This window comes from Bombus huntii, chromosome 2, assembly GCF_024542735.1.
Source record: "Bombus huntii isolate Logan2020A chromosome 2, iyBomHunt1.1, whole genome shotgun sequence".
In the NCBI taxonomy this organism is placed as follows: Eukaryota; Metazoa; Arthropoda; class Insecta; order Hymenoptera; family Apidae; genus Bombus; species Bombus huntii.
Window position 1 is genome coordinate 14372772 of NC_066239.1, and position 23848 is coordinate 14396619.

At 42.8% G+C, this 23848-nt stretch overlaps 1 protein-coding gene across 6 annotated transcripts in view; it reads left to right on the forward strand.

Moving 5' to 3' along the window:
- The window catches only part of LOC126873807 (teneurin-a), a 703125-nt gene that overhangs the window by 417558 nt on the left and 261719 nt on the right, over positions 1 to 23848 (forward strand). The window contains exon 1 of one of the 6 annotated variants that reach the window (XM_050635100.1): positions 19868 to 20210. The exons of the other annotated variants lie outside the window; for them this stretch is intronic. Coding sequence (XP_050491057.1) covers positions 20171 to 20210 — 40 coding nt within the window. The 5' untranslated portion in view covers positions 19868 to 20170. Of the gene's footprint in view, positions 1 to 19867; positions 20211 to 23848 lie in introns of those variants that run through there. 6 annotated transcript variants of the gene reach the window in all.

A 23848-nucleotide genomic window follows, 5' to 3' on the forward strand; every position in this document is an offset into this window, starting at 1 on the left:
TATACAGTAGGTTGTAACATATATTCGTCCCCTTTTCTTCGCTCGATGGTATAATAAAAACACTATGAATTTATGTTACGATCTAATTGTAGATTAAGCTACTAAAACAATATATCGAGATTTTTATCCTTCCAATTTTTCTCCACGAAATACCGAACCAAAAAAATACTAAAATTTATTCCTTTCTCCACGTTAATAACCCCATAGTTTGCACACACCAGGCATTATAAACTACTCGCAATTTATCAACAATAATTCAGTCCTCGTCCCATTTACAAGTAAATTAATACAAAATCCCCCTGCCAGAGGGAAAGATCGAATAATTCGCGCCATCGATTTCCACTTGCGTTTTTAATTTTCTGCAGCTGCGCATCCCGAGCATTCCCATTGCATTATCCATGTCAGAAATGCGAACGTTCGTCCGTGGATCATTTAAAATCACCCCTTGTCGTCCCACCTCTCCATCTCGTCCACATAATTCGTGTTCCATCCTCGTTTCGCTCGCGATAGACCGATCAACGATCGGTGTAACCCCTTGAAATTCCTTGTGCTCCCTTCGTAATTCCGATTCGCGAGGGGGAACGTTGACGTTGACGGTCCCCCGCGAATTACAGCCTTGTCCTGTATTATTTAAGCCGGAATAGCGTATCAGGCGCAATATGTTGTTCGCGATTGAGTGTACAGCTGAGATCGACGTCACACGCGTCGACTCTACGGCGTCTGGAGGGAACGTCGAAGACGAAATTTCTACAACTTGTTACTCGGCTTCTTCGATCCATATTAACGTCAACCGGAACGAGACGGTTGATATTAATTCCTGGTGAGGTTAGGTTATTTGGTTGCTAGGTGTTTGCACGATATCGAACAATATAAACGTCTCCGAGTAAATGTAGATTTTATAGCCGACTTAGTTCAATAGAAAGGCTGAAAACAATTTTGGCAGGTGAAATGTACATAGGGAAGACATTTTTTTTTATTATTTAATTTGTACTTTGCAATTTGTCCAGTTGAACATTTGGTAAATTTTTCTAGCTTTATTGCTAAACAACATGTGGTTGGCTACCCCCAGCGGGATACCGTCTTCGAGTTTGTCTATTGGGTTGGCAACTAAGTGATTGCGGATTTTGGAATTACCACCTAATGACAAGATCCGCAATCACTTAATTGCCAACGTAATATTTTATTTTCGAAAGAAATATGAAATATCCTTTGCGTGAGATATACGAGAAGAAGGTTTTCCGATTTTTCCGTATACGTACATTATCAAGAATAATTATCGGCAGAATAACAAACGACGATAGTTGGAAGTGACTTTAAAATAATGACACTTGATAATACAGTATTTAATCTGCAATGTGTCGAAATGTCCGAGGTTCGTGTCAAGATTGTGGATCAATAAGCCTGGTGCTTCTGACAGAATCGATATTTCTTTCTACGTTAGAAGAGTTACAATGTTCGAAAACTCGGCCATGAAACATGCAGGCGAGCGTCTACGAGCAAAACGGAAGCGCAGGAGCGAAAAGCAAATACCGCGTTGAATGGTGGCCAACGATGGTATATCCAGAGCTCGCCGCGATTCGTCTTTGTACCTTTCCAACTCGCAAACCGACGAGCAACCCTTAAAGTACCTACAAATCACCGGCCTCCCAAAGGACGTGTTTCCACTTGCTTCGAAAACTAAAGGCAACCCCGACCTCGAGAACCAGTCAATCTGGGACACTGAAATTTTAATCGACGCGAAGCAGCCACCATCTATCATCGTTACTTCCTTCCGTTACGCGTTCGATAAACGAAATCACATCCCCTATAGATTATAGTCGAGAGAAATGCACCTTTCAAACTACAAAATCATTTTTTAAATTTCGCGAAAAAATTCACGCGCGTGCACCGAGCTCGACTGGCTTCTAAGAGGTCGCGCCGAGAGGTCGTCGAGAAAGACGTACGAAGAGAAGAATTCGGACCGTCACGGGACGAAGAGAGAAAGTAAATGGCAATCTACTTGCTTCCATTCAATCAGCAATCGATTTCTTCGATTTATTGGACGGTTTAGGGAGAAGACGTATGGACGCCGGCGGCGTCGGCTGTCGTTACTTTGGTTTAGGGGATGACCGCCTATATTTCCATCCCCTGGCGTCGAGTCGTGTACGTGTGTGCACGCGGCGGCAAGAGGGATGGCCCGGTTGCTGCCGGTGGTGTTCCACCGGTTTTACGTGGCCCGCGACGACCGACTTTTCGGATTCGCCGGAAACTCGCTGACGGCCGTCTTTCATCCGCAATCGTCTTTTTTTCCTTCTAGAAACTTTCACGAAACTTTGCAACTTTTCAAATGAATAGAGAAGATATGTGTGTGTTTGTGTACACATTACTATGGTATGTGAGTTTATTTTGTAATAAACTTTATTTGAAATGTGTTGAGAATTGGGGATCTTAATTGCCGAAATAAAAGTAAAGGAACATTAAGGTTACACTTAGAATTCAAATTAAAATAGTTATAGTTTTATTTAATAAACGATTTTCAGGATCTTCGTCGATATACATTTGCACGCGTCTCAGCACTGTCTTTGTCTCACCATCTTCCATACCACACTGCCAACGGAACAGTTACATTCGTCTGCTTTTCGAGACGCCGCGTACACACGTACTTCCACACACTCATATTCACATACGTGTGTCACTACTACGCGTCTAATCTAGTCTAGCACACAAAATTATACATTTCTCAATAAAATGAATTCCTTTCGAATCTACTTTATTTAAGAGATAAGCTGATATAAAAATATCACACGCAGAAAATGATTCTGAACTTTTAGCTCTGCATCTAGTGTGTTCACCATATAAATCTGGAAATTCCAAAATTTTGTCGTGCACGTAACATCATCGTTTGTTTCATCCGCTTCCATCTCTATTCTCTGTTCGTGTTTGAAAATCGATTCCGCCGTACTTTCTTCCACAACGCGATACGACGACGTAACTCGTTTCATCGATCGCTGGAAGTAATCGACGAGCACCGATAAAGGTTGTAACGCCGTTCCGTGGTCGTAACGTCGCGAAAATGAAGCGATAGGATCGATGGATCGCGGCTTCTTCGAATTGGCGAGTCTGCTGGAACGACTCCTGCCCAACTATCCTCTTTTTCATCTTACAAGGATAGTAATATCGATGTGGATCATTATGCCGCGTCGGTCTAACGTGATGGTTATTGTACGAACACGAGAAGGCTATGAATATTTCGTTGGGCAAATACTCGCCGAGTAATAGAGAGAGAGAGAGAGATAATAAATAGGAAAATAGAAGAAGAAAATAGTATAAACGATGTTCGAAAATTGGGATCGATTGATGTTTAAATGGCAATTAAATAGCTATTACTATCTGATTACTTCCACGAATTTTTATCTACGTTCCTTGTACAAATTAGAGGCAAGAAAAAAAAAAGATAGAATTCACCCGTAAGTTACAATTTTGTTAAATATCGTTAAGAATCGATTGCCGACGCCAGCAATCCATCATGAACTCGTTAAGCGTAATCAAAACTGTAATTAATTTTTAGACTCTGACTTTGCACTGGAACAATCGTTTATCGCAACAAAATTTCGATACACCAATCACATTAACACGATTGTATCTCGAAACCTGTTATTCTCGCATGTTACCCTTTCACTCCCCTCTCCTTTTATCTCATCATTTCTCTGCCTGTTTGCCACGTGCACGCTTACACAGGAGGGTCCGTACATTTTTTCAAATGCTAATGCGAAGTTCGCCTGCCAGGAAGGTTTTATTCGCAGCGACCGATTCGACTGCCGGAAACTCGTCGAGCTGCAGAGTCGTTTCGGCGACTTCCTTCTGAGTTCCTGGAGGGGTGATGTTTAGATATCGCGAGCGGAAACGCGGAATTTGATTGCCCCGTGTATGCGCCTGGTCGTTAGGGTTGAAATTTGGGAAACTTGGACAGGGAACGCAGAAGAATCAAGGCGAAAGCCGTTAGGAAGAGGGGTTGGTACGCTCGACACCCTCGTTTATTTCTTCTCGTACAAACGAGCGTCCACTTAACATGGAAGAATTCCATTCTGAGATTGGAAATGGAGTTGTGAACTTCACTGCACTGCAAGCTGTATCTTCATTGACGGTTTCTTTGAAGATGCATAAAATATCAATTGACATTGCGCATATGTATTTGCGATCTAGTGAATTATTTAGTGAAATATGTCGTTGGTACTTACAGAAGAAAATTTTGAGAGAGTTCTCTCCTGCGATTAACTATAAAACGGAGAATATTTCGGTGAATTAAAATATCGAGGGAACGTGCATAGTCTCCTCTATATTCTTGCGCCAAGGAGATTCAAAAATTTATTTGCAAGATTCAAAAATCAATTTGAGTGAAAAGGAGGATTGTCGAAAATTGTCAAATGTGTGCACCTTCAGAAATCTAAAATTGTAATCGGGATTCAGTGTCCTGAGATATAATAAAAGTACAATCATTTGTAACAAATGTGATGGGAAAATTGTAAAAAATGTAGATGAAGTTGTCGGTGCTGCGGAAAGCCAATTGCAACTTTCCGACTTCAAATGATCATAGTGGTAACTTCGAAATGAGTGGATGAAATGCAAAAATTCAAACGCTGGTTTGAACCTTTACATTGCGTAAAGGAGAATCGATATTTATATAGTATGTAAAAACATGGCCGAAATTGTTAATTAACGACGATAAAGCACTAGGAATTAAGGTAATGTATTACGATGCAAATATCTCATAAAATGTAATTATACTGGAATTTACTTCTAAGAAAAGATGAAACGTATTTCGCTACACCGTCAGCTTCATCCACGTTCTTTACAACTTTGTACCTGTACTTTTATGCTTGAGGATTTACAGAATGACGCCTTATTAGAATTTTAAGTGGCCGAAGAGATACAAATTTTGCACTGTTTGACCATTCTCCTCTCCAACGCGATATTCTCGAGTTCTCGCGTATTCCGGCGAGTTACTGCGAAACAGAGAATATCAGGCGACACGATATCCCTGTGGTCGAGGACGAAAAGACAGGACAACTGGTCGAGTCAGGTCGTTTCGGTGGTGGACGTCGTTCCACATGGAATTCGTTTGCGTTTTAATGAACATGGGAATGATCGTGGTGCCAGGGGCGTTCAACGTGGTGCAACTTTCGTGTCCACCTGTTTTCCGCGCGTGTCATTCGCACGGTATTGTAAAACGGGCCGAGGAAGAAACTCGTTTCCATTTTGGTCAACTTGCCCGTCGTTCGGTTCCGCTGTTGTTGTTCGACGTTCGTCGCATCGTTTTCTATCTTGCATCCTCCTCTTCTGTGGCTCTTCTCTTTAGCTCCGATCACCACGACGGATCGTTACTGCGCTCGCGACAAACCATCGCGTTGTACACTTCGCTACACCGGTGTAATTTAAATGCCAGCAAACTATTTGTTCATCTTTGATTCGATGTATGAGAAAGAAGCGAGGATTTATTAGACGTTCAGGCTTTAATTAGTGTAGTTTGCTATAACGAGTTATATTTTTCTCATATAAAGTTTTAATGCATTCATTGCTTGCTTATGTTCTGCCTGACTCTTTGACCACATACTTCACATAATTTAGATTCAACGAAAATGGATTCGTCGCATTGCTCGAGTATGACGAGTCCTATTTGATCGCGTCTACAAAATACATAGTGATCGTATTCTATTACTTGATGTTTGGTTACCTTCACAGGAGATGTTGGAAATGTTAATGTTGCAATTGAAGCTATTGTTTGTAGAAGCCTTATCATTGATTTAATTACTGTATATATAGTACGGAACAGTAACGTTGCTTTGAAGCCAACAATGTAACTTGTTTTAGAGGAGTCTCAAGTTTCCTTTGTGAATCATGGCTAATTGCAAGAAAGGATCAGTCATCCAACAGTTCTCTACGTAAACTTTAGAGTACCGCGAGTACTTGAAATCCAATGAAAGCTATCATTGGTTAATGTTAATAATTCCAGTTCTTAAATAAGATTCGATTCTAACTAACATCAGCCATTTGAAGTGCTGTATCGAACCCTATTTCGTACTCAGAAAGCTACTAATTACTGCAAATCGTAGTATCGACGTCAAGCTGTCGTGTACCATACTCAATCCTTCCATACTCAAATGGTCAATTCTGACTCGAGCGATTCCGTTCTATAGAACAGCATATTACACATGGAATAAAATTATAGGTGGGCGATAAGCGGAAATCTTCGCGCGAGATATCGGGAAAAGACAGGAATATGCAACTCCCGGAATGAGGTAAGGGAGGCTGTAAAATTTTGCTGCGCTTCGCAGGTTGCGCGCTCGATGGCGCGATACCGACCCAGACCAGCCAGCACTCGTCGAATTCAGTGTTATGAGGTGGAAAACAGCTTCTAAAAATAGCCGAATAACGTGTTTCCGATGCGCATTTACGTATGTGCAGTAACTTCAATCCGATTATCCGGTGAACATATTTCTTCCGTGCAGCCACTCGGGCCGGCTGTCGTATAAATTTTCTAATGCTATCTCCATAATTCTGTCTTTCCTTCTCGCGCCGTTTCCCCGACTGTCCCACGGAAAATACGTTTGCTAACGGATCGAATGTAAAAGGAAAACCGAGAACGCTTCGTGGATCTTGCTCGAACTTGACGAAACGTTGCTTCCTTTCTAGCTCGAACCGGGTCTCCGATACAATTTGAGGGAATGTTGTTCCGTGTGCGATTTTTGATACGTCGTTAACGATACGTTAGATTTATTTCCTAAATTTCGATCTTTGCACTAACACTAACTGTAAAAATAATTTTCTACGTATACGATCAAATTTCAATGTCCTGTTTCGTCCCTAAACGTGGAATCCTAATGATAGTTTCTTGATAACATCGTGCGATCACGCGATCGTGTAACGATCTTAAGTGTCAATTGCGTAATCTCGGTGATCTTTCGTTTTCTGCTGACATTCAACGTCGATGTTATCGCAAAAACGTTTCACAGAGAAATGACGATTTCCTCGTTTAAAAACAAAGTCGATGACAAAAAGCACATACGCGTTAACGAAACGACTGCGATGGGAACGCATAGCAACAGCCTGCCGATATAATCTATGAATAACAATGCAAAAAGTAATGGAACGTAACGGGACGGAATGGGCGAATCTATTAGATATTCATGGCGACGAGTATAACGCACGATAAATGACCAAGAAAACAGCGTTCCGAAGGCCGGTGGAATACAAAACAGTCGACGTTGAATGAAGAATCCGTACGAAGTCATGCGAGGTGGAGAGCGTAGTGCGTGTATTGATCTTCAGGGTCCGCCAGCTATGGGGATACACGCCGTCAAAGGGGACAGAGGGAGCGGGGCAGATGAAACCGGAAAGGATGAGGTCAACGAAGAGTCAGCCGGTCCATGTCACTTTCCTCTCCGTACGTTTGCATGACACTGTGCATGGTTTCAGGGACGACCTTGGGGATGGATCGTCGCATCCATGAAACATTACCATCCTCTATTCGTGTCCCTGCGGATGAATCGAGGGATATTTTAGAATTCGTGGAACATCGATTCGAGAGACGTTGGTGTCCTTGAATTAGAGCATAGGCAAATTTTAAGATGAAATATACTTGGGCCATAATGATAGCGATAATGATAAGTTGTAAATTTCTATGAACATAGCTAGAAAACCCTATTTCTCTTTTGTCGGAAAGAATAAGGATCAGAGGAATTCATGACACTTTTGTAACATAAGGTGACGACTTTGCCATTGAAAAATGTATTTTGGAAAACGACAACGTTGTCCAAAATGTATTTTCAAAGGTGGAAGAACGGTTAGCTACCCCAGCTTAACCGTGCATATACCATATGGCCGGACGCATCCGGCATGGTTATGGCGAATGCGTCTACGTTCTTCCAAATTGCACCGACACCATCTCGGTCTATGGCTCTGAACGTTGGTGCGCTGACGCGATCGCTTCTTCCTCGTAGATCTGCTCGATTATCGCGCCTGCTGTCACGTATGGAAGTTTAGGCAGATTTCCCTGGCAAGTGTCGAACATGTGTCGAGTATATATTACTGCATTTGTTGAAGATGTCTGCTTGCAACCTAATTCATAATTCTTCGTTCGTGATTTCTTAACTTTGAAAAAATGCAATTACAGTGAAACGTAATTTATCTTATTTATTTGAACATTCTCGTTACGCGAATTATTTGTAGCCTGATGGTTTCAAATAACTAAAGCTCTACCATAATACGAAAATATCGATAAATAACAATTTGTACCTACACCTACACCTACAACTGTGTAACGACGACGACGAAATCCAGCTCGACTTCATTCAAAGCCAAGAACACGTTACATCATGATCCACCCACATCTTCCCCGGCTAACTTTCATCTTCCTCGACGAATGTGTTGCGCACATCCACATAACTAGAGGAGGAAGATCGACTCGATCTGCGTGTCAGTTCGCGTTTCACGAGCATATCTGCTCAGCCGTGTTCGGATCGACATGGGCAGCCAGAAGTCGCGCGCCCCATTCGAGGATTTATCCTCACGGCGGCGTAATCCGAGGGCCATCTCCGCTGCGCAACTGTCAGCACGAATAACACGTGTCCCGACACGTCGACGAGGCGACACGATCAAGATCTCGCGCACGTGACGCTTCCCGTTACCCCTCGAACCCATTCTTTCAACGTTTTTTCGAACACCCAAGGCGTACGCCCTCGTCGATGGAATATCGTTATCGGCCGATCGGACCCGAATAACATGCGTCGATATTAAACAGTGTAAAGGACGGGGCGCAAACCAATTCTCGCGGACGATAACATCAGGGCAGCCCGGTGTCCGAAACGTCGTTACCGTTTTCCTCGCCTCCCTTCGTACTGGATCCTAGTCAGAGGATGAGGATTCATGACTTCTGGGAAGATTCAGATAAGTTTTCCCACGTTTTAGTGTGTAGATTTTGGATACTACGATTTAGAAGTACTAGTTGCAATAAGGTTAAACGTCTACCGAGATTGGTAAATGTGTATAACCTGCAATTTGATTTCCAAGGTACATACGAAGTATAATCCTAATTGTCTAAAGTACTCCTGTGTCTTTGACCCAATTTACTTACTACGAAGTGTTACTATAGCCTCTCTATTTCTTATCGCTGTACGTATGAACTGATGTATACTCTATTTCAGCGCATATACGCTATTACAAGAAATCGTGCGTAAAAAAATTTCCAGTAGGAAATAGATCGAGTCGTATCTTACATCTCTAAGATTCTTATTCTCTTCTAACCTAATCAAAACATTGTACGATACAAGCTATCCCCTGAATCGAGCCGCGGCCCATTAGACACCAATTATCGGCATGCAAACCTCGCGAGGCGCCCATCAACAAATCCACGCGAGTTACAAAATAAACTTTCGTAGTATTCTCCGTCAAGTCCATTCCCGAAGAGTAATCGAGGGTTGCATCGGAAATGGGCTGTGCATCGAGCGAACCGTAACGACGTAGCCGCAAGCTACGCTGGGGAAAACGTAAACAAGCGCCGAGAGCATATCAGCGTGACACAGAGCGTTGCAGGTGCGCGCGCAGCGCTTGGGCCGCCACTAATGACGCGGTACATTTGAACGGCGACAGATATCAGAGAACCGAGATAACTATGCAAAAGCTATTTGCCGGTGATGGCGGGCTCACGCGAATAAAAGCATCGCCGTTTCAGAGCGTTTCGCAGATATTCGGACCGCTATCTCCTTTTATACTGTTCGATTGCGCTACCGGTGGCTCGCGTGCATTCAGGCAACCAACATGTGCGGCGACAGACCGAACACCAGCGTTGCTCCACGTGTCTATGCGTACGCGCATAATATGTAGCTGTTCATCGTATCAGCATAGGTCTGCGTGCGTGCGTACACATACCTGAAATAATATTACAAACGGAGGTTATCCGCCGGCCACGCTGCCAGTGGTGGCGGCGGTCGTCGCGATGGGGATGCTGGCTATGGTGGTGGTGGCGTTGATGGCGTTGCTGATGCCACTGGTGGTAGCGTCGGCTGCGATAGTAACGCTGCCCATTGCTCCGCGGTGATCCCCCCACTCAGCCGGCACGGCGTAATCATTCACGCGATATTCCCGTTATTGCCATCACGGATTTAAATAATATTCCCGTTAACTGATTTTTTTTAAGCAACCTCGTTATTTGTCGCTTGTCCATGCTGATTTATCAACCAAATTCTATTTTATAGTCAGGACTATCTTTTGTTTATGCCCGTGGTATGTTTAAACAGGAACAGATAAGAAATGTAAAGTGACATTTATTTAGTTCTTTTATTCATTTAGTTTAGTATTCATTCGCAATCTGTGTAGGTCTATTATCCTATTTTTTGTCGTCTGTAGCAATTTAATTCTATATTCGATTCTCTAATTTAATAACACTCTACGTAAATATATATAAAATGTTACGCAACATCTCAAACAGAAAAACTCTCCAAGTATCCATTCACGCGCCAGAGTTCGACTCTCTTATCGCCTTTTCTACGTACTCGTTTCATCAGTGGCCATGACTCTGCCATTTTCTCGAGGTTGGACAGCCTGGTAACTTTTATCGCAACGCCTTTCGCGTTTATAAGCGGGAATAAGGATCGAATGACGTTCTGGCGCGCTATGAAATTGAAATCCCGCGCGAAGTAGCCCTCACAGTCACCTCCTGCCCGTCAAGGCTGACCCTGTCACCTCGGTTATGGATACTTACGCGAAGATAGCGTAGATCGGACGGTCTAAGTATAAAGTATATGTGTTTTTATATGTGTTGAACGTGCAATACGATGTGCGGAATGTATCCAGCCATTTGAATATCTCGTAAACGTATCGCGTGATCTTGATGTAACTTAGCAAACGTTGAAAACAAACCTTATTGCGTATGTATGGACGATATGTACATATATATGGAGCTTACGTATCAGCTTATGCGCTCTGTAACAGTTGCATTGATAATCAACAAGCGATAGAAATTTGACTTTTAAATTTTAGCAATCTTTTGCAAAATAGCGTATCATACAGGATTGCCAATTTTTCTATGACCCAGATTTGGTTCCCATCGAATTCGAAATTTTTGCAAAGCTAAAATTGTCGTTTCAACGGAAGAAACTGCAAACGGATTGAATTTAATTAGAAAAATAGAAGGCGACGTTTAATTAAGAGATACAAGAGAACGCGACCAGGTAGATAATGGAGCTTTTAAAAAAGAAATCAGCAAATTGTTTTAGGAAGTGGAAGGAATGCTAGAATAATTGTACGAGGTTTCCAAAGGGAAATTTCCTTTAATATTACATTAGCTGGACGCCTTTCAATTGGGCATGGTATGTCAGAAACTCCGATATCCCAAATTAAATTGGAAAAGTTCTCATCTTTTTAGTCTTATAAATATAATATTTATAAATCTAACAGGATACATAACTCGATAACAAGGGGCGAAGGGAATATGTGATGGTTCTTACGAAACCATAAAAATTTTTCGCTATTTCAAGTTTGTAGAGGACGTGACAACGACGGAGATCGATTTTACTTCTTGTCATCTTCAATTTTGCCGTCTAGTGAGTTTATTTTTATGTGTTTGTTGAACAACTCTCTATGGAGGAATACATTCTCCTGATGATTATGGAGTACGTTTAACAACGGCAATGAATTCTTTATTCCTCGATTAACTTTCAGTTTGCTGATAGTAATTGGAAATTTGTAGAAGTTGATTAATTGTACGAATTAATTCCCGGAGATTTTCAAATGAAATTGGTAGGTAACCTAAATTGGTGTTCAATTGTCGATTGATCTACGCAAACAAGCGCTTAAATTGAGCATTTTATATCGAGTTGTATAAATTGGAACGTATTTAATTTATTGCGTGAGAAGGATGGACCAATTCATCATGTGAATCACCGTTGTTTTGAACGTACTAATTTACTTTTGGGAATCCCTTTGTATCAACGTTTATTTTTTAACATTTTCAATACAACTTACGTGTAGTATCGAGCTCTGATTAAAATCAGCAGACTCTGTATGAAAAGATCTGGAAGTTATGAAGAAACTACGCGCGTTTAAACCTCTAGTTGACAGCACATTGCGCTATTCTACCGACCATCCTCTCAACCAACTGCTTTCCATTTCACAGAACCCATTAAAATCCTTCGCAACTCGTATTAATTCAGCCGTGCCATTCCCAAACGACGACAAAATTACGATAACCTAGCCGTTAATTCTTTACATCCTCCACTTCCACCTCGAGAGGATGACCGTTTGAATATTAACAGGCCTCCATCCTACCCACCTAAATTCAAAATCCCCATCACGAAATCTACCGTTAATCGTTGGAAAGCTGTGCATGGAATGTACCCCCAGCGACGGCCGCGTGTCTACGGAAGCATCCACCGGATTTCGCATTTTCCTAAAACGGAAACGAGAACAGACTCGCAAGGCCGCATCTCCTACTTCAACGAACGAAGGCACGAAGACACCACGGAGGTGGTTGGCTCTTATCTGCCTTGAACTCGACACTGGTCCGTTCATAAAGTCTGCAGGTTAAGCCTGCACAGATAGTTCGAGCGATATCCTGCTCTTTCGTCACATTCACGTTCTCTCGCTCTATCGAGTTCTCTCTCTTTCCCTCTCTCTCTCTCTTTCTCTCTCTGTCGCTCTCTGGAGCTTCTCCACGTACGATGGCTTGTACCGGCTTGACCGAGGACGTATAATCCGCTGCACATACCGGCTACAACCCATTAGTTGCTCGCCCACCCCCCAAGTTAGCTGACGTCGACGTATCCAACCCTCTGGACGAGTCCACTCTCTCGCTACTCCTCTCCCCTTTAGCCGGTACCCTTAATAATGCATCCGGAAGATGCTTAATCGAGTCTCGCAACTCATTTGTGATTCGGTGGATGCGCTGCCGTAACTCTTCTCCTCCTACCAACCAACTCTTCCTCTCGTTCTCGTTCTCGTTCACGCTGCGAGTCGTCGCGGCACGTCGAGCTCCGCTGTCTTTTCGTCTACCCTTCCCTTTCTACTCTACCGTGTTCACTCTGTGCTGCACCCTCCATTGGTTCCTTCTCTGTTCGCGAACTCTGTTCCGTTTTCCTCGTTCCTCTAGTTCGGTTCTCTAGTTCTGCCGCTTCAGCTTCTTTCTCTTTCGCTGTTTTAGTAGGTTCTATTCTGCGTCCCGTTTTATCTTGGCCGATGCAATCCACGATCAAAGAGAACTTTTCGCTGGGCCAGTAGCTCCCGGCAGGTTACGGCTGCATCGACGAAAGCCTTGGAGAGTCCAGGGGAAATTGAATGACCGCGACTTGCCGTGAAGTTTCGATTCGTTGATTTAATCAGCTCGCTCTGGATGGCTCGCTTTCTCTGTCTCTTTCTTTTTGCTCTCGCCGGTCGGCGGAGGTCGCGTGACCCTGGCCGGGCCAATTTGATTTCCAACGCGTCACTGCCAGGTGGAATTCTGTTACCGGTTTTTGCGAGCCGTGTAACACGAATTAGGTACCGAACCGGTTCCCAGATTACGATTGTTCGATGGACTCTTCTTCCAGAGGAGTTGTGGTTCCGAATGAAGTTTCCGTGTCGTAGCTGGTATTCCATTGATCGAGATGCTCTCACGAGCATGAAGATTCTTCAAAACGTTTAGAAAGCCTTCATAAGCTGGTCGAGCGTTTTAAAAATGGGGATGAATTTTTTGTTTTTTTTTTTGTTTTTTTGATGCTTCAAGTTGAAAACGCCAGAACGTTCTTCTGTAATAGCTTTTTCACTTCAGTTAATCCCACGCTTGATGCGACGCCATAAGCAACGATGTATTTTGGAACTTTCATCGTACTTTCCTTTAACTTTCTTTCCGTTTCTCTTCTTCTTCTTCTGTTCCATGTTTACTCCATTCCCCTTACATTTTCCACCCATTTCCTTTCATTCTTCTTCCTCTCCCTCTTTAATTTCTTTTATTCACCCTTGCCCAATAAACCCGCAGAATCCAATACGCTCTACTTCGAAGATTAGAATTTACTGTACGGATCGTTATACGATGAATAAACTGTCCATAAACTCTGCAAGAGACCCGCGACACCCACCCCACAAAAACCATAAAACCCTATTTCTCGCACCCTCCACACCTTCCTATATACTCGTCATTAGATCTCCCCCGTAAAAATATCCTGAAAAAAGAGGAAAAACAGTAAAAAAGGAACAGGTATCAAAAGTCGCGGAGATAATTAGCAGCGGTGAGTCGTAGATAACGAAGTGCACCGTATATACGAAGGTAATTATAGCCTCTCGTTATACGTTGTATAATAACGAGAAATGCTGTCGTTCTCTCTCTCTCTCTCTCTCTCTCTCTCTTTCTCTTTATCTATTTATCTATCTATCTATCTCTATCTCTATCTCTTTTTCTCTCGTATGCATTCACGTTTGTTCGTATCTATCGGAATGCAGCGATGTCATCCGCGTTAATTGGAGATGCCGCATAGGTGCATTATATCCGCGCCGCGACGCCACGATCAACCACGAAGCGACGCGACGTTGCCCACCATTAATTTACAAAACGATGATTAGGGGACGGTCTGGTCGATGGTTCCGAATGGAATAAATCAAGTGGTGTTCATTCGGATTCGCCGACTCGTTAAAAAGAGAGAAACGATTCGAAAGAAAAGAAGGGGAAGAGAGAGAGAGAGAGAAAGAGAGATAAGGGAAGGAAAGAAAGGAAGGAAATTGGCCGATGAATATGCATAAACTGGAGGGCGAAGACACTTTTAACGATCGAGGCAAATTAGAACGTAGAGCCTTGTGAAAGTTACGTAATTTACCGGGTCCCTTGTAATTAGTGGCTCCCGGTGCAAGGCGTCGAATCCGTCGCGGCAGTGGTTTACTTTCACGGGCTACGTATCGTTGCAAGCATTAGGGCGCCGAAGGAATGCGCTAACGTTTACGTTAAACACCGAATTATACGCGCTGATGACCTTGCATCCGCGTAGACGGCATTACACGATTCTGTCGCTTAATTTTTCAACCCCTTTGGATTATGAATATGATCGTGTGCTAATTAAGGTGTTGGGTTACCGTAAGAAAGCGGACTACGTCCTTGTTTTACGTATTTCTATCATTTTTCCTGTTCACTTTTCACTTTCGCATTTAGATAATTCAGTCAAATGAATTGAAAATGACAAACATTAAATTCTTACGAATATAATCAACTTTCTCTGCGCGCCGCGAATAAATTATTAATTCAAGTTGTCGAAAGGATCAACACAAATAATTCTCACTCACTCGTTCTATTAATCATTTAAAAAAGAAACAAGATCCAAACGAGAAAGTATATAACAATTGTAGCTCCTAGGTGAAAACTCGAAAATTAAAACCACGTTAAAAAATTCAGAAACGAAGAATCGATTTCCTCGAGGTGGAGGTTTTACCGTTTCACGTTCGAATTCTATGCATTGGGGACATTTATGGAAATAACACGCGTGCACCCCTCGTGTTCTTTCCTCTTCCATCCCTTGCCGGTGCGCGGTCAATTTTCCAAAGTAATGTTTCCAGTCGAACGGGGACCCGGTTTCCGTGTAATTTAAACGAAATCATAAAAGTGCGAATTTCCAGCGCGCTAAAAAATCGCGGTAGGCGACGATGAATGACCGCCGTTTTACTTTCGTTATTTTCCAACCATTTCGCCGTACTGACGTCAAACGTCCACGCTGTTACAGCCCTGGTCTTTTTATCTCTAACGTATAACGATCTGTAACGTATAAAACATTGTTCGCTGTGCAGTTTGTGTTTCATCTATTTCGTTGCGGTTTGAATTGCAGTTAGGAAGGTTGCAAAGCTGTCTCATACGATTCAGACAATTTTTATACAGTGGCGAGCGTACAAATAGAAAACATTTTCATTCGATAACGTGTGTGAAATCCCGTGTAATATTTGTCTCTAGATTAATATTGGTATTAATAACAGACGAATAAAGCAAAACCGAGGAAACTTCGAGACACCAACGAGTAATAACAGCCACAGATTTTTGGATGAAACTACGTTTCTTTATCTACCTCATCGATATTACCGTTTCCTTGTAAGTACAAGGATTTCCTCCTTTTTTTCTCATTTCTTTCCCTTTTTTTCCTCTTTCGCTTTTTTTTTCTTTTTTATTTGTTTTGTAACGAGGAACGCGAAAGAAGAGAGGCATTTTTTATTGCAACTGAATAGAAATATCAGCTGGTTGAATCTGGAACGTGTTGCGCTCAATTTTTGAAGAGTTCCATTTTCACAGTAGGCGAATGCAAACCACCGGCGGGCCTCTCCAGCGATGCTTACCTCAAAGGATATTTTTTGATAGTTCCGAAATATTCACGGGAAAATAGTTCATCCGTTACCGCGGCAGTCGGACGAGAATGGCCGCGAGTTTTCATAAAGAGGACGCGCGCCAGAGAGAGGGCTGCGCTACGCGAAACAGAAAAACTTTGAAACGCGTGTACGATTTCTTTTCGCGCGACGATAGAATTATTGACACGTGAAAAGTCCGTTAGCGAGCTAAAAAACGTGGATATTACCATATGCATAGATATAGTAGTATTATTTTTACTTCTTTTTTTCCCTCTTCTTTTTTGCTTTTCTTTCTTTCTTTTTTTTTGATTTATGACACCAGCTATAGCGAACCTTTGCAGCAGTAATTGTTATCTAGAGAGAACTTCGTTTTCCATAAAGTATAGAAAGTATAGAAGTATTCTTGATATCATCTACACAAGTGTACATCAATTTTTTTTTTTTTTTTTTATATATATATATTTTCAATATCTACTGATTGGACTATTCACCACATCGACAATTTATATTAGATTTATATTATTATATATTAGAGAACGCTCCTCTGTTCTATACGCAATTTTGTTCTTTGGTTCTCTTCTCTTTTCGAAATTTAAAGGGCCACGTCAACCTGGAAGTCGATTTCTAGTCACCCCGTGCCATACATATGCGTAGAGTCCCCCTAGAATAGTCGCATTTTTATGGCGACGCGTTTCCAGCGATTCATTAATTGCTGACCTTGTTAGCGTAGCATTGTGGAAGCGATGGCGGTCCCATGACGGTGCTTGGGCCGCACCCGCGAGACTCCCACCGACCAAGGGGACAAAGCCGAAGTACAGAGAGAGAACTCGATGCTTGGGATCGGTGGAAACGAACGAGGAACGAGAATCTCGCTTGGCATTGTCATGCATTCAGCCCTGGCACGTAATAATGCCTGCCCTCCTTTGTCGTTTATGCGCCCTCCTGTTTTCTGGTTCTCCCCGGTCACGATCGCACTGGCTACCATTGCCCCGTATACCCCGTGTTTCCCAGCGAACGATCCACCCTCGTTCAGATCAACAGAAGAAGCCTAAGGACTAGTTTCCCTTGGAATTCCGGAATTTTCTTCCAAAAATCTATTGTGCTTTCGCCTTTATTTTATCGTTGATACTGGAAGAATCTTGATATGTGAAGATTTTTTTTCTGCGAAGAGATAATAAAGAGAAAGAGAGAGAGTGTGTGTGTGTGTCTTAAATAAAATGTACCGACAAAGGTATTTTTAATGAAAGCTTCCTTCAGTACAAAATAATTGAATAATAAATGAAATTTATATAATCGAGTCTTGGTTGAAATAAATTGTGCAAAAATAGCCTTTGCGGCAAGATAGTATACTACACATTCTGATGTCTTTTCTCTTCTTAATGGAAGAAGATATGAAAAATTCATCTTCATTTATCATGTTTTTTTATAATAATAAAAGAAAGTATTATTTTATCGCGATTGCCATTACTTTGCCAGCCATCTCAATAAGTACTCGATAAATACTATACACTCGATGTATCGATACCATGAATTCGTGAACAGCCTGTACATTACGAAAGTTAGTAAAGAAAGGCCCGGTTTGGATACGTTTGGCCAAATTGTAGAAGAGTGTTTTATCGGCGATAAAGACGAAGAAGTGTCGTATTCCCGAGGAAGTTGAGCTTTCAGAGGCTGCGTATCAGCGTGAACGTTCGAAGTAGCTTCCTCTAGTGGGATGCAATATCGCCCGGTGGATTGCCGGGCATGATCGAAAGTTCTTGCAGTATTCCGAATTGTGTAACAACCGTCTACAGTCCGGATCCTATAGTTTGGTAATTGTCCTTCCGTGAGCAAGTTGTTTGAGATGTCCTCGAGTGAGGATCGCAGTCTGAGAAGCATGCAGATCGTGCAATTGATTCGTCTTTGCCGATCTCACAAAGCTCCGACGCCTTTTGTTAAAAGAGTCGCTACTATACGAACTAGTTGCTACGAATTGATCGTTCGTTTATTATAAGAAGTTCGTTTATTATCGAAGATTTAATTCTGAAGAAAACTTTTCGTTTTCATTGATCCAATTAGTTTAGGGGTGCAAAGTTAAATTCTTTGTCAGTTTTCAACCATTTGTTTGAAGTGGTTAAAGGTAGTAATTTTTCAATAAAAAACAAACAGGAAGACATTGGTATGGAGATTGAGATCGATAACGAAAGTTAAAAAAATTTATTCAGTTTTTAAGAGATCGCATTTTATAACTTCCAATCCCATTCTTTCAACATAGACTAATTGTCACTCGCCTCACCCTGATATATATCTAATCGAATCTAATCTAAAAATTCATCTGACTCAATCGTGTTCATCCTATCTCTCTTTAAAATCGTTTAAGTCAAATTAATGAATCGACATAGGGAAAATAAGCAACATAAGAGAGACGAAGACGTAGGAAACATGAAAACGTGCATCTGAGCCTAATCTAAAACACGCTTCCCTCAATCATTCGTCTCTTCTTCAAAATCATCCAAATGAAAGTAACAAATCGGAACAGGAAAAAGGCAATGCGAAATAAGAAAGACGAAAATGAAGAAAACACGACGGTACGAATGTTGGAGCGGCCGCGGCGTTCTGACGAGGGACAACTGGGCCAATCGATACCGCAGCGAGCGACGGTGGGTCGGGGGCGGATGGGAGAACGAGCGGCGGCAACGGTGGCGGCGGTTGTAGGCTGGTGAACGTTTGCAACGCGTACGATGAGGACCGTAGATTTTGGGGGGTTGTAGGTGGCAGTAGGCAGCAGCAGGATGTTGCGGGGGTGTACTGCGTGTCGACGCTGGCGCGACGACTGTGATGGCGCCACCGTCGCCACTGGCTGCGTAGCGTGGCTGCCGCGCGAACAGCCTACTGCGCAGACTCGCGTCGCGGACCAGCGTTTTCCACCACAATGTTGTTGGACCTGTCGTTTTGGCCCGTGTTTCGATTGTTGTTGATATCGTTGTGTCGCCAAGAAAATTTCCATCGCGTCAATCGTTTCGCCGGTTGACGTTTCGTTCGTTTTCTCAGTTTATCTCCTTCTCTCTTCGTCCTGATTACACAGCCCGCCGGCTCGGCCACGCGAGCAACCGCCACCTGGTCGCCGAGTGTTGCGTACGTATACAGCATCCCGTTAAGGCTTTCACTTCTATCATAACCTTAAAGTTCGACTCGGAAACCTCGCGCGAAAATTCGAGTGCACCTCACGAGTGTATTGGCGATTTACAACACGAACACGGCACTGATACATTGTGTGTGAGTGTGTAACCGCGCGTACACGTAAACAGTGCCGTCGGCAAAGCAGCCGAAGAGCCGCGCGTCGATAGATCAGTTGGTTTGACAGCCACGTCGAAAATTAACCGCGTCGTGCGCGGACAAGGTGTGTCGAGGTAACCTGGCGCCGATTTATCCAGAGTATCATCGAGAATATTATTTACGTTGGTCTACATACGACCGACTTACGTTTCGTTGAACTATGGGACGAAGGGTGAAAGGTAAACGACCGTCGTTTCGTTCAGCGATCGTCGTGTGACTTGTTTACGCGTTTTTGCCTTTCGTAGATTGCAACTCGTTTTGACTTCGTTTGTCAAACCTGGAGTCTGGTATTGGGAGGGGAGGGAGATAAAACCGTGGCTTCCGTGGATTTAGATAAAGTGTTACGATTTGGAAACACAGACGAAACTATATACGGTGCAGGAAGTGGCGAATGGGCGGTCTCGCGACTGTTTGAGATGGAAGTGAGTAATAGCTGAGTAAAGTGACCGCTGTATTGGTTGTGATGATCATCGTACGGCCATAAACTGTCGCCCGAGTGATTCAATTGCTACCGCAAGCTGACCCAGCAGCAACGATGCATCACTACTATACGCAAGAAGACATAGACCGTGTTGGTAAGTGGAAGTTGGGTTAGTTTAATGTTTACCAGTTTGCCTGCGAGCCATGCTTTTAAATTTAATATAAAAAACAAGATGAATTGTTGTATTTATCAAAATTGGTTGTTTATTTTGGCTGAGGATAATTTATTTCTGTTTTCTTTCTTTCTCAATTTTTATGTTTGAGTTGAATGTCTACATTGTAAGTTTGCATTGTGTGTTTATTTCTTTCTTTCTGTGAAGAACTTTATTTTATCTTTACGTTAACCTACAAATTGCCTAAATCCAATATACGTAATTATGTTTAGAAAATATTTAACAGCATCCTAAGCTAAATGAAAAGTTTTTTCCAAAATAATATATTTTTCCATCCAACTGTAATTTAACCTAAAAATTCACGAAAAACGGCGAGGTATCTAACATAAATCACATCTTTCATTTACAAAATATGAAAGTCAATAACAAAATTCTACAAGCTAAATGGTTAACCAATCATACAAATAATTTACTATCGTTAGCGAATTCATAATTGCCCGATGATCGTCGTTGAACGATCGATCGTACGTGACGAGGTTAGGTCAATGGGTCCACTTTTAACTTTGACCCAAAACTGCACCTGTTAAAGGTGATACTGGAGAGCAACGGACGCTGTATCGAAACACCAGTACCGAAATAGGTAGCGTTGCTAATTATTCGGTGGAAAAAGCGCCAGCTGGAGAATTGTATACGATTACAAAGTTTGTCGGGCTGGGCTCCTTAAGCGATCCACGGCGCGGCGACATCGCCGATTTACAATGCAAATGCCGGACGTCGGGTAACTTCGTAGAATTATCGGTCAAATCGCAAATTTCATCCAGGCCCGGGGTTCCAGCTGTAAATTGTTCGTTCGCGTATTTACACGGAATTAAAGCCGCTCCTTCGAGACCGCTCAAATTACCTTACGACGTCATCTAATTTGCCGAGTTACGCCACGCCAGACGTATCGCGGTAAATGGAATTCGGCGATGCGATTGTCGTAGTTTTAGCTGCTTGCAACGGTGAACTATAGGGCTAATAGACGTTGCGGTAGTTGTTGCCGCTGTTTCTGCTACGAATATTACCATGTTGTGAACTAATCCCTCAAGCGGCACCAATCGACACTCGATGATACGCCATCCTATATACTCCACTATTATTAAGTTAAAGACAAAAAATAGTATCTCTTATGAAATAAATGCGTACTCAGCATTGCCTTCGAATAGGAACGAAACTACATGAAGGGAGGTGCAGTAGATCTCGGGACACGAACCTCCCCTAATATTTTCGTCACGGTTATATTTTTTTTCTTGCGCCCCTCCGCGACGGAAAAACACGCGCGCGGTATTCTTAACATTAACGCGCCTATTTGGGAAATGTATGCAGGTTAGATCCCAAGCGTACCGGCCACCCCTTGTACCCAGGATTATATTAGGTCCTTCAGGCTTTCCGCGCGACTCTCCGACGGAATATAAATTGGTCTGGATACGATAGCGACGAAATGAAGGAATGGAATAAAATTTGCAACGTCTTTTTCCGCGACAAGCGCATCGATTTCGCTTTCCAATCGAAGAATAAAAGATTCGCGTTCTGGATCGAGTACATGCAAATCACCCTCCCAGTTTGTTCAAAACGATATTCGCGAGAAAATATCTTATTGTAGTCTCGATAAGATTTCGTTCAACAAGTAATAAAAATATCTAATGATTAAATATTTTCGTCAAGTTAACGAGTCCTCACCTAACCCCTGTATCTTACCCTACTTCACCGAACAACAACCACTTAAGTAACCATCCCCTCGATCACTCCACGTAATCTACAAACTCTGGCCTTATCAGCCTACTCCAAATCCACAGTACCCCATTGATCCCCCAGTGACATCAATCGAACCTCCGAAAAATCCCACCCATACAAACAGTCCACTGTCAATTGTCTCCACCGCACCGTACACATTCACCAAACGATCAGACCCCGTGAAACGACGTATTCACGCGGAACGCCACTTGACTTCTTTATTCGGTCGCGTAAAGAATGTCGGCCGAATGGATCATGTCCAGGTTAGAAGCAGCGAAACAATAAGAAAAGGAGAACGAGCAGGACAGCGTCGCATTGTTCGCGCCATGGTGGTCGTCGCACGTACGGGTTCCCCGTAACGCATTCTGCTTTAAGGCCACGCTGCTCGTAAGCAAATTAGAATGGCGCACGTGGCTCGCATAAGTCGGCTTCGTGTCTGCGTGCTCCGTGTGGGGCGCGTCGAGCTGGATTTGTAAGGCCACCTTCCTCCATTCCGCCTCTCGTAGCCGTGACGCCAATGGGCTTTTCTGCCCGTGTTCTTCTCGCCCAAAGGGCACGGACGCATCGGCAATTACGCCACTTTATTGCTAGGGTTACGTGTCGTGCATGGAATTAATGCAATCCGCCCAGGCTAGGGTGGCGCTCGCCCACGTTTTTTACTGCGTTTTCACCACGGCCGACGTTTTCTCCGCGTCTCTGCGGCAATGGTCGCGAGTTTTATTCGAAGATTCTTCATGCGCGCCTGGCTAATTGAATTCGAAAGTATTAATTGCGCGCCACTTACCAACGCCTAGGTAATACATATTTAATGCGACGATTCTCGACCGAGGGAAACATTTTTGCCTTTTTTCTCTGATTGATTGTGTGTGGTGGTAGGGTTTCAGTGGAATGCATAGGATCACTACCATTAAGGGACAATGTTAACGCAACATTTCGTTTGCTTTTATTTTCAATCAATTTACAATATGGCAAACCATTGCTTGGTGATCTAGCTTCAACGAATTAAGAAAAAAAATTCCTGAAATTTTCTAAATGGTTGTACGGTAATTCTTAACGAATTCTGTATTTTACAAATATTCTGGATAAGGAGAAAATCCACAAATACGAGACAGAAGAGTTTAGCAATCACGGATCATGCGTTGATCATGAACTACATGTTCAGGAACACAGTAAATCGCGATATGTAAATATCTTACGCGAATCTCATCGAAAGCAAAAAAAAAAAAAAAGAAAGGAAAGGGGAATGAAAAACTTGACTGTGATGAAGCCATGATGCAACCGTGAAATCTACCACGGAAACCAGAACTGTAGTGGAAACGACGAGGCGAGTAAACAAAAATATCAGCGGGCGGATAAAAATGTAAATATCGACGTCGGGAAGGGTTGCGGAATTTTTATCTAAAATGAAATTACGGGGTGGAAGTGCTGGCTGCGTAAATACATTGTAGACGCAGCGCATCGCGTCGGTGGCGCACCCTCGCTCAATTTGAGTTTTATTTATATCCTCCTGGGGATAAAATGGGCATTGCTATCGCCGTGGCCGTCAATTGTGCTCTGTCATCCCTCGTTTCGGCTTTAGTCCGCGGGCTCTTGTCGTGCAGAAACGCGCCTCGGCGCAAACAAGTGTCTCCATAAGTGATCATCGTCCCCTTTAAATTGCAACCATCTCGTTCGTTCGCGTTTAATCGAGGACCAGAGAGAATTGAGGTGACTGTCGCGGCACTAGTGTCGTTTTTCCTCATCTGGGAATAACCGAAGTGTGCGTGAATTAATTTTATAATGAACGCGTTTAAGTTCACTATCGCATTACCTACATCGTCACGTAGTAATAGAATATTATTCAATTT